Source organism: Ictalurus punctatus, chromosome 7 (genome assembly GCF_001660625.3).
Source record: "Ictalurus punctatus breed USDA103 chromosome 7, Coco_2.0, whole genome shotgun sequence".
NCBI lineage: Eukaryota > Metazoa > Chordata > Actinopteri > Siluriformes > Ictaluridae > Ictalurus > Ictalurus punctatus.
In genome coordinates, this window is record NC_030422.2 from 774466 (window position 1) to 786074 (window position 11609).

The window sequence follows — 11609 nt, forward strand, 5'->3', positions numbered from 1 at the left end:
CAATTCTGTCAATATCAAGTGTCAATAATATACATTCTTTATACATCATGAGAGAGAAAGACAGACGTCCCCCAAAATAGCATGTACATTCCTCAAAATTATTGGCAAAACTGCTTTCAATATAACAAAACTGTGTCAAAGTTTTTGTACAGCACAGTTGGATTTCCTGTCACTGTGGGCACCAGAGCACAGTAGTATAGTGCAGAGTCTGATACAGCAGTGGAGAAAATGAGCAGATCCACTTGTTTCTCTCCATTAATGTTAGCAGACATTCGTGGTGGGATGTTGAGACTTAGATCTCCACTTGGAGTAATATAAAGAAGGAAGTCGGGTTTAGATTTTGGATATTGCCTGTACCATTGCACATTATATATGCTTCCAGTGAAGCCTTTGTAGCTGCAGGACAGAGTAACATTATCACCTTCATCTACAACGCTGTGACTAACAAGTGGCCTTATTGGATCTGCCATGGAGTCACCTGTCGTAGAGAAGAGAATATATTGCTTTTTTAAATAAAAAAGAATAATAAAGTGTTGAATAAATCATACTCATACGATCATAAACACAGACTAACTCATCCCTAATTCACAACTTAGTATTTTTGCAGTAACAAAAATGTAAACTCACCCAGTGAAAGCCACATACATGTTAATATAACAGTGAACATGATGAATGGTCTCAGAAAATGAAAATATTCTTTCTATAGTCTGATATGTTAACATCATAAAGATTCATGAAGCTCCACCCCATAGCATCACATCACAGTGTCACCAATGTTGCTGAAAGATTCTTGATTCTTACTTCAGCATCCTGGCTTAACATTCAGCCTCAGTTAGGGAACCTGGCCTAAATACTGTATATTTTAAGTGAACACACACTAGAAGGATGAACTGCTAATGAAAGCTAATAGTCACAATAATATAGTTTAAATCATGCAATCATTGAAATTATTATTATACAATGATTAAATTGCCAACTAAAACAATCAATAATTTAATTACACATTACTAAACAATCTAAAAAATAATAATAATTACTACACAACTAAGACAATCAGTAATTTAATTACACATGTTCAGTGGTGTCTCTGAATCTAGTGGAACCAATGCACCATTTACTTTTAAACTAATTTCTAAAATAATTGAACTACCATTTAAAAAGTCAGCTAAATGTAGTTTGCCTTTGTGATTTTATTTGTGAGCTTTATTTCAGATTTCATCAAACTAGAATAGACCAAATAAACAAAATGTAGCAGTAATGCTATAGCTATAATGCTGCAAAACTGTAGAACAGAGTGATTCCTGAAGTTCTGATCCACACTGTCCATTGGGTCCATGTTTCTGTCCTGGTGAACCTGACAGCATGATCTTCAGAAGCCAGTGATCGGTGCCAGAAGGCGATAATGACCAGTTAACCAACCAATGAACTAGCTAGTAGAGGAACTAACAACTCCTCATACAAATGAAACCCTAATTATTGTGGTTGATGGCTGATGTTCTAAAGCCATAGAAATGTCTCTGGAAAATATATAACTGGAAAAGAAACAAGAAATGAGAGACAAATTTTTAATCAGTCTACTTGTATGTAAACAAGCTCATCAGATGGCATGAAACACAGTGTCATTTATTCATTTGTAACAACCCTGTGTCACCCCTGCTGTCTAAGCCTAGAATTCTTTTTTTCTTAGATTTATTGAAGCATTTTTTTTTATTGTCATGATTTCTCCTCGCACAAAGTGCTGGAGCAGGAAACTGAAACCTGATGCGTGAGCTCAAAGCATGAGTGCCTTGAGGAGCCTGTTATCACTTGGACAATGCCTGCCTTGGTACCTGAGGGGCTGTGAACACAAACATCGTATGAATGTGTTTTTCAATTTTATGCTTTTTCCATGTCATGTATTGATACCTGTTTCCTATATTCTTTTCATGTGCTTGTGCATGTATTTATATGAATATATTTTAAGTGTTACCACTAATGTTTTATCTAATTTTTTGTCCTTTTTCTCTGATCTCCATCCAGCTGATCAACGCCCACCTGCAGATGGACTTTCTCTCTCTCGGCTGCTCAATCTCACAGGCCTGGGTGAATATATACGCCATCAACTGGCTTGTTTGGCCATCGATGTTACAGCTCTACTGGAACGTCTCTGCTCCTCACCTGTACCCACCGGGTTTCCTTATTCTCCCGCTTATCGTATCATTCCATCGGTAACTTATGTTCATGCTTCCACTCAAACTGAAGCTCAACTTCTTCCTGTGGAGGGCCCATTTATTCTTTCCTCTGATGATGATAGTAGCTTTGCTACAAACACATCATAGGACCATTCACCTACAAATTATTCTCCTACAAGACCTATTCCCTCAACAGAATATTATGTATGATAGTAATTCACAATAAACTACATATTCTGTTACCCTCATGTTTTCTTGTGTCTTAAATTTATTCCCACAGTGGTCTACACTCAAAATCATTAGTTCACAACTTTTGTCTTTTCTGGAGACTAAGTTGTATGAAATAAATATTTTCAGTTAAACATACAAAAATATATAACAAATTACAAATACAACATTTATCACTATTTAAAATTATTTGTTAATATAAGTAATGTAATTTCTTGTAATTTAATTAATTATTCTATATTGATTTTGAGATTATTGTATTAAATACATTCTGTTTCAACACAATTGGAAGGGAAGAAATTAAACAATACATTTCAATATTCCAATGTATTTTATTGTTGTCAAAAACTTGCAAGGTAACACTTCCAATGTGTTATTGCAGCAATAACAAACTTGTCAACCAAAACACAAGTAAAACTGCTTTGTAACAATTCCAACTTGTTTGGAGAAGGAATATTCACAGCATTCAGCAATATCTGCTTTATTCATTCGAATAACTGGACACAAAGACATGCATTAAAAAAGGATACAAGCCTCTAAAATTTCAGCGTGACTGGAGGAGAACAGATGAACTGGAATGTCCAGCCACTTGTATTCTACATAATTTTACATAATACAAAATAATAAACACCTGTCATTATCTCCCCTTTAGTCATAGCTACAGCTGGCAGCACGATTGGAGTGCCGGAGGGAAAGCACGTGCACGAGCCAGGTGCGCAAGTGCTCAGTGAGCGCACGCTCTTTGAATTTTGATAACTGTGACATTGTTGACTATGGATATGTGCATTTGTTTTGTTTCTGTTCTGTCTCCTCCCTGTTTTGTCATTAGTTGTTGTTCAAGGGTATCTCCTGATTGTTTTCAGCTGTCAGCACTTAACACTGACTATGTTCATGATAAATACCTCGTGCTTCCCTGTACACCTCGCGGAGTATTACGTAGTTAGATTCATTCGAAGATACCATGATGGTTAGAGAGATAGATAGTTTAGTTTAATGAAGATTAGTTTTCTCATTTCCACACTTTTGTTTCCCAGATCTCATTTCCCAGTTCCCGTTTCATGCTTTGTGTTTTGACCTCGTTTATTGTGACCTCGTTTTGGATTTCTGCCTAGCCCAATATATACCTGTTTGCCAATCGTCTGACCCATTACGCCTCTGTTTTGCAATTTGGACATGTCTGCCTTTCTCCTTTAATAAAACGTTTTTACCTGCGCTTGCTTCCGTACTCAACTCCATTACATCTTAGGACGTGACAGAATACTTTACCTAATCATGGAAGAAGGAGGAAGACGGAGGAGACGGACCCCAAGTCTAGCTAGAAGCATTGGCTAGGGTTCCAGTTGTCCCAGTTTTGTGGCCCAGCACACCAGTGGACACAACGTTTAGCAGCCATGGGATCTTGGGGACTGGAAATTGTCAATCTGTTTGTGGGACTGGTCATGAGGGTGTACGGCGGCCCAGAATCCTGGGTATTCTTTGAAGATCTTGTGGGGGAGTCATGCCTCAGAGATGAACCAGTACGTGCTGTTTACGACATCATATAGTTGAACAAACTCACAGTTGCAGAGTAAGTTTTGAGTTTACAAACCCAATTAAATCTAATCCGGGTTAATTAAGTTTAACATGTTTCATGATGCCGATTATCAACTTTCTCAGTCAACCCAGGTTTTAACCCTGAATCAAGGTTTATTCAGCGTGCGTCTGCACATAAAACAAGATGTTTGTTGAAAACAGCCAATAGTGTTCAACATGGAAAAAAGTAGGTGGGCATACTTCTGGTTGAAGAGCAAGAAATTATGTGGAAATATCAGGAATTTAAACCTACGTTAACCGCAAAAAGCAACACCGTTTTCGGCCGTCAAATCTTGGGAATACTGGTGATTGTGTAAATGCCTACGCTTACTTTTACAGACTCACAATGAGAATAAATGGATTGAAAACTTATAACTTTGATATTTTTCATGTCATTTAATTTAATATAAATGTGTCCTTTAAATGAAATATTAATAAAATAAATAGCAATTTGTGAAAATATTTTTGGACAGGAATAATGGCACCAAATGACATGTATAACTCGCAAAGAACCACAAAGAAACACATACAGTTTGCGGTGCAGTAAGAGTGTGGTTTCAGTGTGTCAGATTTGTAATGTGCGGCTCTAGAATCCAGCCGAGACACACTATACCAACTGCCAAAATCCATATCTTTTGTAGCAGGAAGTGTCGTAGGAAGCAGTGTCCCTCGAGCTGACGCTATTCTTCTAATCTCTATACTTTAAAATTATATATATATATATATATATATATTACCTTACATTATTTCTTTGCCTGCGATGGACTGGCACCCTCTCCAGGGTTTACCCTGCCTTGTGCCCGATGCTACCTGGGATAGGCTCCAGGTTCCCCTGCAACCCTAAAGAATGAGGAAGTGGTAGAAGATGGATGGATGGATTATTTCTGTGCGACATTTACAAATATAATTGATACTACTTTAGATAAAACAATCGTAACGTTGTGCTGTTGATAAGTTTGATTCGTTCTTACAAACTTCCGTGATTAGCTTGTAGCCCGCTAGCATCACCTTACCGCTAGCCTTGTTTATGTTCCACATTTATCTCATTTACCATGTTTTTTTTTTTTTTTTTTTTTAATTTTAAAGCAAATATGTCTGTTGTTTCTCCGCATTTGAGTGCAGATGAGGATTCACTCGAGTTGCACATGGTGCTGCTGGAACTGGAGGATGTGGAGAAACAGATCCGCGGCCTACTTGACAAGCAGGCCCTGCTGCTGGAGCGAAGAATCGTGCTGGAAACATCTTGTGCTTCTGCCTACAGATCCAAGGTAAGCAAACAGCATGGTCGCATATTTATAAACCCACGATGTTGGATTATTCCGCCATTGTGGGGAATGAACTATTTAGCTATGCTGAAGGTGGTGGAGATTCAAAATCAAAAAAGCCAGTTCCTTCCCTGTTGTCTCGAGTTCACCCGGGCATCCACGAGTGGAGCCTGAGCCAGCACTAGTGCGAGTGAGGGAGGGAGGTTTTTACAACAGCCGTTATTTCCTATGCGGCCAATTTTACTTCTGCGTTAACTGAACTGTACTCTTTGGACATTTGGACAAACAAACACTTGATCCTCTTTAAAACAGTGCCTATTTGATACACTCTATCAAATGACACATAAAAATGACATTTTGTAAAAATTTTCACAAAATAAAAATTTTGTAAAACTGAAAATTAACAAAAATTCAGATCAGTTACATGGAAAAAAGTAAGTAAACCCCTACAATTATCACACCTTCAAATCCATAACATTAGTATCAGGTGTTCAAGATTGGGCGCCATTGATTAGAACCTGCTATGGAGTGAAGGTGGAACCTGTCTTATTTATACCTCTGTTATTTAGTGTCTGGTGTTCTCTTTGCTATTGAGGTGTATGGCGTCATCATGCCAAGATCTAAAGAGTTCTGTAAGGCCTTCAGAAAAAAAAGTTATGGATGCCTATGAGTCTGGCAAGGGATTTAAAAAGATCTCCAAATTATTTGAAATGCATCATTCCACTGTATGGAAAATAATCTACAAATGGTGCAGATTTCAAATGGCAGCCTATTTGTCCAGGACTAGCAAATTCATCCGAAGAGCAGGGTGTCTGTTGCAAAAAGAAGTCTACAAGAACCCCAACATTTCATCACAGGATCTGTTAGTAAGTCTTGCAACTGTTTGGTGTCAAAGTGCAAGCTTCTATAATCAGAAAGATATTGCACAAATTTGACCTGCAGACCAAAAACAGCGTTTCAGGAGAAGCACCTCATACCATCTGAGCAGCACGGTGGTGGAAATGTTTGGTTCGGGGTTGCTTCACTTCCTCAGGGACTGGACAGCTTGCATTCATTGATTCAACTATGAATTGCGCATAATATCAAAGAATGCTTGAAGATAATATGAGGTCATCTATCCGAAAGTTGAAGTTGAACTGAGAGTAGACCTTTCAACAGGACAATAATCCTAAGTACACTAGCAAATCCACCAAAGAATGGCTCAAAAAGAAGAAATGGAGGGTTATAGAATAGCCTAGTCAAAGCTCAGATTTGAATCCCATTTAAATGTTGTGGAGGATTTGAAACAGGCAGTACATGCAAGAAAAACCCCAAACATCTTGCAACTGAAAGAATATTGCATGGAAGAGTGGTCAAAAATTACAGAAAGCCTGGTGGACAATTATGTAAAACACCTACTAGAAGTTATTTCTGCTAAAGAGGTCAATACTACCTTCTGAGGCCAAGGATGTATTTACTTTTTCCACAGAAGAATATCACATAGAATTATATTTCTGTTATATTTATTTTATAATAATTAATAAATTATTGAAAAAGGTAATTTTCCTTGTGGTTTTGTTCAAATATATCAACTTCATTAATAGACAATGTTTCAAAGATGATCAAATGTTTGCTTGTTCAAATATGTTTAAAAAGATAACAATTTCCATGGGGTGTACTTATTTTTTCACATGACTGAACAACACAAACACACCTTTAAGGACTGAAAAATAGGAGGAGCAGACAGCTACATGAGAAAGCTGACCGCTAGCATCAGTGTGTGGGATCAAGAGCTGTTTTATTAGCTGTTAAATAATGAGGGTAGAAATAGTGTTAAATTAAGAATGATCAAATTAAATTATTTAACGTCATAGTAAGGTTATTATACTCTTCATAGTGTAAGTGTAACAATTTTTTTGAAAAAGGTTTTTTTTTTATTTATTTATTTGTTCAACCAATAGCCATTACCAACATAGGAATAAGGAGGAAGATTGTTGTAGATATTCAAAGCAAAACACACAAACTAACTAAGAAAGAAAGCTGTATTTGAATAAAACAGGCAAACAGCTCCCCCTCCTGAGAAGAAAAAACAACAACAAACAAACAAAAAAAAAACTTCAGTTTTTGTACAGTCTGTTTGAGTTTTGTGTCGCTGTGGGCTGCAGGGCGCAGTAGTACAGTGCAGAGTCTGATACTGCAGCAGGAAAGATCTCCAGATCTACTTTCTTTCCCTCACGAAGTCTGATAGACAGTCTTGGGTCAGGTTGTTTAGCATTAATGACATCATTTGAAGATACAATAATTAGCAGCAGAAACTCTGGTCCTGATTGAGGCTTTTGTCGATACCAATGGAGAGACTCAGCTGATTGATTATAAGTGCAGGTCAGTGTGGTGATGCTGCCTTCACTTGAAGATATGATGGCTTGATCTGGTGTAATGCTGCTGTCAACAGTAGCTGTAAAGATATTGCAACAGCATAAATATTTCTATTTTCATTGATTTTTTTTAGCAAAAATTAAATCGACAAATCTCCAGCATCCAGCTAAAATTTGTGTATAATGTAAATGACTTACCAATGTTTTTAACAACTATAAAAATGAAGAAGAGTAACATGATTGCTGTGAGCGTCTCTCTTGCAGTAGACGTAATTGGCAGCATCTTTGTGAATCTGTCTCAACTGTATCTCTCCAGATCTAGCTCCACCCACTTTTTCTTAGGTGTAGTCATGTAAATTCTGCCCTCATTTAACTTGAAATTACAATGGCAGTGTAACAGTCCATTATTTAATCATTTAATTTAAACAATTATTATATGTAGATAATACATTTAATTTTGTATGTTAATTCTGTTAACATCCACATTTTGCTAAATTTTCTGATAATATTTCTGAAAAAGAGGTATAGACTAATATCAGCTACTGGGCCAGAGCATCTCCAAAATGGCAGGTATTCATGGCATGGTATTCAGTGGTTTATACCTACAAAAAGTGGTCCAGTGAAGGACAACTGATGAACTGCTGACAGTGTCATGAGTGCCCAAAGCTCAGTGATGCAAGTGGGGAGAGAAGGCTAGTCTGTCTGGATCCATCCAACAGAAGAGCTATTGTAGCACAGATTGCTGAAAAGGTTCAAGCTGGCTATGATAGAAAGGTGTCAGAACACAGTGCTTGTGGAAAAAAAATATGTGTACCCTTGAGTTAATGACCTCTTTTTTTGCTCACCTGGAGTCTCGTTAAGAAAATGAGTTTGAAGGTGTGGACTACAGCTATTCTGACTTATAAAAACCTTATAATAATAATAAAAAAAACTTGCCACTGTAAAAGTAGAGGGTAAATCCTGTTACAGAAACAGCATGTAGCATTTGAGAAGTGCCATATAGTGACTGATTGGCACTTCTCTAAGCATCCCTAGATGCACTACATAATCTCAGAACATCAGTTTATTCTTTAATCACAGTGTTATGTAATGGATGTGATGCTGTAAAACCACATACATTCAGGGGTTTGGCATCTAATTATACAGCATTACTACATGAAGTAACATTCTTACATTTCCAAATTGTCCGTAGTGTGTGAATATGTGTGCAATTGTGCCCTATGATGGGTTGGCACCCCGCCCAGGGTGTCCGCTGCCTTGTGGCCCGGGTACTCTGGGATAGGCTCCAGGCATGACTCTATTATTAAACATGTCAAAGAACTCTATGTAACCATTTTCATGCTTTTTATAAAATTATATTTGTGAAGCTGCAAAAGTTCTCACCAGTTTTGGGTGTGTCTCTAGTGCTAATAACAGGCCAAACTTGAATCATTTTTGCCCATAACCTTATCTGTTTTTGGTTACAGAGGAAATACTGTATATAATTATTGTATGGCAGAGAAAGAGAAGTGTCAAAAGGCTCAGATTCCCCTACCCAATATCCATTACTTTATCTTTAAACTATTAGATGTGCAAATTAGCTTTTATCAGTAAAAGTCTATGCCTTTGATAACAGATATCTTTCATAGCTAAAGCCTTGTGAGACCAAGCCCTATACAACCCCTAGCAAAACTTATGAAATCACCACGCTTTGAGGATGCTCAACCAGGTTTTTTAGTTCATAGCAAATAAACAAATCACAGATATGACCGAGAACAATTTTTGTTTAATAGCTGAAAATTCTGGCTCCATGAAACATACCTCAAGCAGATTAAATTATTTTTTTTAATTAATGGCATCATTTTTTCCAGATCAAGTAAAGGAAAAAAAATATGGAATCACTCAATTTTAAGGGAAAAATTGTGGAATCATCAACAAAAAAACTACACAATTAGTACATTGTTGCTCCTTCTCTGACTTTTATGACAGCCTGAATTCTTTGAGGCATGAATTTCACTAATGAAAACCAATATTCTCCATCAGGCTGTTTCTAACTATCTTGAATAATGCTTGACAGATCAAAGTTGCAGGATGGAGCCTTGTCATGGACCAAGTTTAAAAAAATCGGATTGAGATCCGGACTGTTTGCTGGCCATGTCATTGAGTTGAAGAAAAGCTTTAACACTGTTTGCTCTATGGCAAGATGCATTATCATCCCGAAAAATGACTTCGTCATCACCAAACCTATTTTCTCTCGATGGATTATTGAGCTATCCATTGCTACTTTACCTGACATGCAACCCCATATCATAAATGAGTGGGGAAATATGGTTGCTTTCTTCAAGCAGTCATCTTTATATGTTTCATTTAAATGGCACCAGACAAAAGTTCCTGCATCATCTCCTTGGCCAAAGCAGATTTGTGATTCATCACTGAATATCACTTTCATCCAATCATGCACACTCAGTGATTGCTTCTCTTTAGCCCACTGTAACCTTGTTTTCTTCTGTTTAGGTGTTAGTGCTGGTTTTTGTTTGGCTTGTCTATATGGAAATCCCATTTCATTCAGCCGATTTCTTACATTTCTGTCACAAACATTGACCCTTGTTCCCATTTGTTTTTCATTAGTTTTGTTGTGCGTTTTCTACTGTCAAGGCATATATTTTTTTCTTTCCTGACGCTTTGATGTCTTCTTTGTTGTACCCATATGTTTTCATTTTATAACTTTCCCATTTTGTTTATAATTGCACACAATTTTAGACACAGCTGACTGGGAACAACCAACAACTTTTGGCACACTTCGTGTTGGATTTCCTGCTTGAAGGTGTTTTATAATTCTTTCCATTATTTCAGTTGACAACTGTCTTGTCGGGGCCATGTTTCCTTTAAAAAAGTTTAAGCTTAAACAATAAAAAATCACCTAAAGTTTTAACTAATCATCAGTATTTTAAGATGCTAGTGTTAACGATTATTATTCAGAAGTAAGTCAATTCATTAGTAAACATTAACAGTTTGTTGTAGGTTGATAAATAATGGTTGATCTTTACTATAAAAGCAACTTTACATCATATACAGGGGGTTTAAGATGCGAAGGAAAGCATGTAAATAGCTTCATCTTGAAGAGGAGACATCAATATCAGTGAAAGTGAAGAAAACCAAATCTCATGCTGTATAGTACTCTCTACTACACAGCACAGCCTAGTATAATGCAAATACAACGTTAAGCCTTGTGCAACCAAGCGCCAGGTCCACCCTGAAAATTCACCAACATTGCTATGAGACATATTATATAATCACATACAAACCAACTCTACCTTATAACTAATATAAACAACTGATTAATGCCCTACAGCTTCAGCCTAACAAACGTCCATTCATTCATCATTCTTTTTCAGTAACCACTTTATCCTGGCCACTCTTCCATAACTGTCTATATATACACGCCTACATTCATTCATTCTTCTTCAGTAACTGTTTAATCCTGATCAGGGTTACAGTGGAGCCTCTCCCAGCATCACTGCACAAGAAGCAGGAATGGATGGGACACCAGTCCAATGCAGGACGCCATGCACAAACATTCAAACTTATAGGCAATTCAGTGTCACCAATCCACCTAAATGCATGTTTGAAAGTTTGAATCACAGTACAAATAAGAAAAAAAAAGAGTGCTAGCTCAAAAGGATGGAGTCATCATCCCTTGGTCACATAAATATATTTTAGATAATACACATATAAAAACATGACCCTTATTCTGTTAAGTTCTGTAGAGTCAGGTCTTGCCATGCGGCAATGAAAAGCAAATTCAACTGAGTTTTCTTATTTATCTCTATCTGTACGATCAGACTCGCATTTGTTTGTACATACACACCTACATGCATAATAAACACACAAATGAGCAAATGAATGAAAATTGATCACAGTGGGTTGTGGGGAAAACCGGACATGTCATTAAAATATATTTTGGAGAATGAAAAATGTAGATTTGTGAATTCACTGTGATTAATGGGTAGTTGTTGTGTTCTTTATTCCTCTTTTTCTTT

The 11609-nt window shown here is 36.9% G+C and overlaps 1 gene segment (V, D, J or C); it reads right to left on the reverse strand.

Moving 5' to 3' along the window:
* Window positions 1-7281: 7281 nt before the first annotated feature.
* On the reverse strand, window positions 7282-7857 carry LOC128633097 (T cell receptor alpha variable 12-3-like). The segment is given in 2 exon segments: window positions 7282-7670; window positions 7789-7857. Coding segments are annotated over 2 exon segments (378 nt in total).
* Window positions 7858-11609: the final 3752 nt, after the last annotated feature.